General features: G+C 42.0%; 1 protein-coding gene across 1 annotated transcript; it reads left to right on the top strand.

Moving 5' to 3' along the window:
• Positions 1-1,948: 1,948 nt before the first annotated feature.
• On the top strand, positions 1,949-5,514 carry LOC119900832 (fucose-1-phosphate guanylyltransferase-like). The gene is made up of 4 exons (XM_038716098.1): positions 1,949-2,132; positions 2,227-2,394; positions 2,511-2,603; positions 3,925-5,514. Exons 1-4 carry the CDS (start codon positions 2,060-2,062, stop codon positions 5,337-5,339), a joined length of 1,749 nt encoding a protein of 582 aa, XP_038572026.1. The 5' UTR covers positions 1,949-2,059; the 3' UTR covers positions 5,340-5,514.
• Positions 5,515-5,523: the final 9 nt, after the last annotated feature.

The raw sequence follows: 5,523 nt of genomic DNA, 5'->3' as shown, positions 1-5,523 counted from the left end.
TTATGCTCATTTCAGCTGTTGTGTCGGGGTTTACCTCCAGCACTCTGCATTCCGTCCATTCCTGAACCATTTTTTTATGGAGAAAAAAGAAAGAAAAACACAGCTTGGAGTTGTGTCCCACTGTAACTTGTGGTTTTAGTGTTGTGACAGGTGCATAGGCCAGCAGAGGAGTACGGTGGAGGCAAAGTGAAACACTCTGCTGGCCGAGGTTTAAAGGAGTTAGTAGCTCTGCCTGTTTTCCAGGTATTGTGTTTGCTCCGTGATCATCCTGTTGTACTCACGCCGCTTCCTAGACAGCAAAACAGGAAGAACAAGAGTATAAAGCGAATGCATCTGTATAGAAAAATGTAATTGTTGGTATAGAATGGCATTTCAAGTAAAATTATGAAATACTGTCAGACGCAAGCCAGTCAGTGGTCCTGTGAAATACACCTGTCCAAAGCATCCCTGGGTGAGTGTGTGTGTGTGTGACTTGGCCTTGGCGCTTGCTGCCTTTTCACACCACTCTGCAGGTCACTGAAGAGCATCTGGTGTGTGCTATTCTTGTGAAAGGCCTTGGTCAGTGAGGCAAGCCGCCCCCCAAGGGCCCGTCACTCTCAAACCACCCTCCCTCTCTCTTTTAGAAATCCTGCACCTGCCTGTCCCCCCTGGCTCTTTAACACTTGCAGAGCGACCACCATCCAAGCATGCTCCCGCTGCCTCTGCCAGAGTGCTTCGTGGCCCGTTGTTCTTGTTGCTTTAGCTCCATAGACTGGTTTACCATCTCCTTTTGCTCGTGGTCTGCATGCAACCTGTTGGCTGTCATAAGGAAGGCAGCCTTCACTATGAAAGAAACAGACTCTTAATGTTAAAGATATCCTTAGTTGTTTACATTGCATGCATTCATCCTCCAGTTCCTTTTCAACCAAACTTGCTACCTTCAGTATCTGTAAAAAAAAAAAAAAAAAAACAGACAGACAACCAATCCCTGGACATTCCCACATATTGTCATGGACATTTAGTACCCTGTCATCTGCTTTTTCTGCACAGCACCAGGGACATGGCATAACGAAAATACATTAATGTCATGCAAACAAACATGCAGCCAATACTTTGGATGCTGTCATGTGTTTGTTGTCACGGTGACACAATGTGAACAGTGACAGTTTGTTAAAAACTATACTCAGTAATTTCTGATCAATAAAGCTAATATAATAGGTAACAGGTTACAGTAAGGGAGTGAGTACACTTTCTAATGACAATGGATTATTTGATGAATCATTTACTGACTAGAACTGGTTGGGTTTTAAAGGCTGATTCTCATATTTTTAGACTCAGTTCATCAAACTCAAGTCCACTTTATTTGTTTAGTCAAACTATGGTTTCCAAGTTCAAGAATGAACTTCTAGTCAACTAAAATATGCCCATTCTTTTAATGTGTGCCCAGTTAAATAATAAAATTGACATGAAGTGGATTAAGAAATATTGCCTTCCTAGATGTAATCACTTTCAGTGAATCTAATGTAAAATGTAGTGAAATGTGGAGTGTACGAATTTACATTTGTGTAAAAATATTATTTAGCGCGAATTATCAGGTTTTTGTATAAAATTTCCAACTCTCTTTCCTGCATTATAAGACCTAATCTAACATTACTGTAAGCCAAGTCCGGTATAGTCAAATTAGTATTAATCTCCAATTGTAAAATCCTCCCAAAATAATTTGATAAGTTACAAGAGCACATCAGATGACATGTAGGCCTATGTGTGAATGTGTATTTCTATATTACAAAATACACATTCATTAGAATCAATATTTAATCCTAGACGTAAAATTCATTGCAGAGAATAAGAAGTTGGGTTCATAACATCATCCTTTCTAAGATCCTTGCCCTGCACTTTAACAATCACCACGTGCTCTATTGTGCTCTATGCACTCCCTCCCCGGCCTACGTTGTAAACACAACAAACCACGTGACGATACCCGGAAATAAGGCACGGTCAAGCTACACCAAGCATAACCGTCAGCCACAACTTATGAGACATTATCGAAGTGTATTTAATCGATATCGGAGGCGACAATATGAGCCAGGAATGTACCATAAAGTTACAAATTGCAACACGAGAAAAACTCCGAAAATTCAGCTCGCTGCGTGGTGAGTTTTATATGTGATTATGTACCTGCCCTTCTTGTAGTTCAGTCCTAAAAGCCTGTGCTCTATTCTCCCGCTGCTTTTTCTGTACCTGAAGACCGGGAGGTGCAGCCCGGTGAGTTCTGGGACGTGGTGGTTGTGACCGCTGTGGATGTGAGCCAGAGGGAAGCATACGAGCTGCAGATCAGTGAGAAAGTTGACAGGAAAGAGCTTCCCCTTGGAGTCCACTACAAGGTCTTCTCAGATCCGCCTGGATCTAAAATAGGTGAGTGAGTCACACTCACTTTCAATTCACTGCCCTCAGTTTGTTGCTCGGGGTGGGATCAACAAAGCACTACATTATTATAATCATTATTACCAATATGACCATGTGTTTTTAAGGGAATGGGGGCTCCACTCTGTACGCACTGCAGCAGCTGAGTGACATCTATGGGAAGACCCTGGGCAGGCTGAGAGTCATCCTGATCCATGCAGGTTTGAGATTTTACTGGCCTTTTGTTGCTGTTATACATTTAAATAGGTTACATATAAATAATTTATTTCATTAGCTTTTCCTCCAACTCATGCTGGTAGGGTTGCAACTATTTTCATTATTGATTGATATGCCTACTACTTTGGTTTTTCTATTCATTGTTTGGTGTATAAAATGTCACAAAATTGTACAAAACAAATTGCTGTTACTATTTTCCAGAGCCCGATACATCTTATTCGTGTAACTTGTTCTGTTCACAGTTTTAGAATAGGTCTGAACAATTAATCGAAATTTCATCAAAATCCCAATATGGCCCTCCTGCAATTTCAAAATTGCAGGAGGCACAATATTTGTTGAAGGTGATATGTGTGTCAAAATACTATTTAAATTAAATATAGTTGTGCTGCAGAGTTGTCTTGGCCTACGCATCATATTCTAGACACTTAGTAAAACTAAGTAATCATCTTTGTTTGGTGCAGAGCCTTTCAGAAATCACACCTTAATTCATTTTAATGTGTTTTTCAGTGAAAATGAGAATAACGATGTAAAAATTATCATTCTCCTTAGTATCGCAAGTCATATTGCAGTTGTAATATCAGTCAAAATGACTGCAATTACATCTTTTTTTCAAAATCGTTCAGCCCCTTCCAGCCAAAGAGACGCAATTTACTATCATGCAGGCCTAAATTAAGTAGGAGATATTCACATTTTAGAGGGTGAAAACCAGAAACTGTGGGACATTTTTGCTTTGAAAAATATCTGAAGCGATGAATAGATTATCAAAAACTGTGGCCGATGAATTTATTAGATTACTGACTAATAAATTCTGCGCTAAAAGTACATGCAATGATGACATCCACATCCCTTTATGTCCCTAAATACAAATAGGGGCCAACAAGGAAAATAAGATGGATGGGTTGTGTGCTTATATACTATAAAAGTCTTTGAAAATCTATTCATGAATTGTTAAAGCCACTTGCTGTAGTCAAACAGCAGACAGTATTACTCCTCTAATATAATAAGCAAGTCTTCTTTAACATGACGTTATGGCCTGCCTTTTAAACTTCATCACCGCGACAGGGCTCCGCTTCTCGACTCGCACAGTGCAGATCCTACTCTTCGTTCACAGCTACTCTTGCATCCATGTCTGCTCATTTGTTTTTACTTTTAAGTCTAACATGTAAACATTAAAAACTCCCTACACTCTTTATGCATTCTCAAGTGAAATCTACCAGTCCATCAACTCCTACAGCAGAGGATCATCATCATTTAATTAACCCGAACAGATTCACAACTTTGTCATATCTCTTCTTATCCTTCCAGGAGGGTTGAGTCAGCGTTTGCCCAGTGCCAGCGCCCTGGGAAAAATCTTCACCGCCATGCCACTGGGTGATCCCCTCTACCAGATGTTGGAGCTCAAACTGGCCATGTATGTGGATTTCCCTTCCCAGATGAAGCCTGGCGTACTGGTGACCTGTGCAGATGACATAGAGCTCTACAGTATTGCAGAGGATGAGAGTGTTAGGTTTGACAAACCTGGCTTTACAGCTTTAGCCCACCCCTCCCCGCTATCTGTCGGGACTACTCATGGAGTGTTTGTGTTGGATTCACACGAAAAGACCGCTCACTCAGAAATGGAGGACATTTCCTGCCTACACTTTCTACACAAGCCGAGCATCGGTAAGATGCGAGACAGTGGAGCTGTTTGTAAAAGGCAGAGCGGTTGTTTTTCTCTTTCAGATGCTGAGTTTGTCTACACAGACAGCACCTATTACGTTGACTATGCTACTGCAAAGTCTCTTCTTAAGCTGCTGAAAGAGTTGGGACATTTGGACTGTGAGGTGGACGCATACGGGGACTTTCTCCAAGCACTGGGCTCCAAAGCCACGATAGATTACACCAACAATACTGCGAATGTCACCAAAGAGGAGAGTGGTCTGGTGGAAATCCGCCAAAAGATCTTCCATTTTCTAAAAGGGACACCCTTGAATGTCATTCTCCTGAACAACTCCAAGTTTTATCACATTGGAACCACATCAGAGTACCTCTTTCACCTCACTGAGGATGTGGCGCTGAGGAGCGAGCTGGGCCTCCTGTCACCTGCCTTCAGCATACATATGAATGAGAACTCTGAAGGCTCCTCGGGATGCTGCGTTATGTGCAGCATCCTCGACCCCAGTTGCTGTGTGGGAGCTGGATCAGTCGTGGAGTACTCTAGAGTGGGAGCGGGAGCCTCCGTAGGTAGGGGCTCAATCATCAGCAGCTGCCGGGTAGGTGCGGGCCTCTCGGTGCCCGATGGAGTCTTCATGCATTCACTGTGTGTGAATCACGAGCACCAAACCAGGTTTGTAACTGTCGCCTTTGGGATTAATGACAACTTGAAGCACAGTGTGGAAGCCGCTGCGTACATGGAAGAGCTGAAGCTTTGTGGTTTCAGCCTGGCGGAGTGTCCGCCCCACTGGGGGCTGAAGAATGAAGACCTTAAGTTCTCCGGTGACGCATCAAGCTGTAGTTTGTGGAAGGCTTGTTTATTCCCTGTTTGCTCTGATCCACAAAGCTCCTTCTCGATGTCTCTGGAGATGCTGCAGGCCGTCCTGAGTGGCTCTACATTCCCCTTACCTAAAGACACAAAGCTGATGTCCATGCAAGAGTCCTTAGAGTGTAAGAACCTGGAGGAGATGTTGAAGTTCAGGAAGTTACTATATGAAGACATCACACAAAGAAAATCAAACAAATGAAGTTACTTTTTTAAATTGAGATTTATGTGAGAAGTTTTATATTGTCAGTACAACATAACAGTGATTGTGCTATAAATCCCTTGTGTATTGTATGATCATATGATGATCAAATATTTGTCTTTGCTGTCATGTCATTCATTGTGAGTATGACCTTTCATAAAGTTCATTCTTAAAATTTTTGTAA

Source organism: Micropterus salmoides, unplaced genomic scaffold, assembly GCF_014851395.1.
Source record: "Micropterus salmoides isolate LMB-PRFRI ecotype aquatic unplaced genomic scaffold, ASM1485139v1 Ms_hic_scaffold_13, whole genome shotgun sequence".
In the NCBI taxonomy this organism is placed as follows: Eukaryota; Metazoa; Chordata; class Actinopteri; order Centrarchiformes; family Centrarchidae; genus Micropterus; species Micropterus salmoides.
The sequence above is the reverse complement of the archived record's forward strand: the minus strand, read 5'-3'. Positions and strand labels throughout refer to the sequence as shown.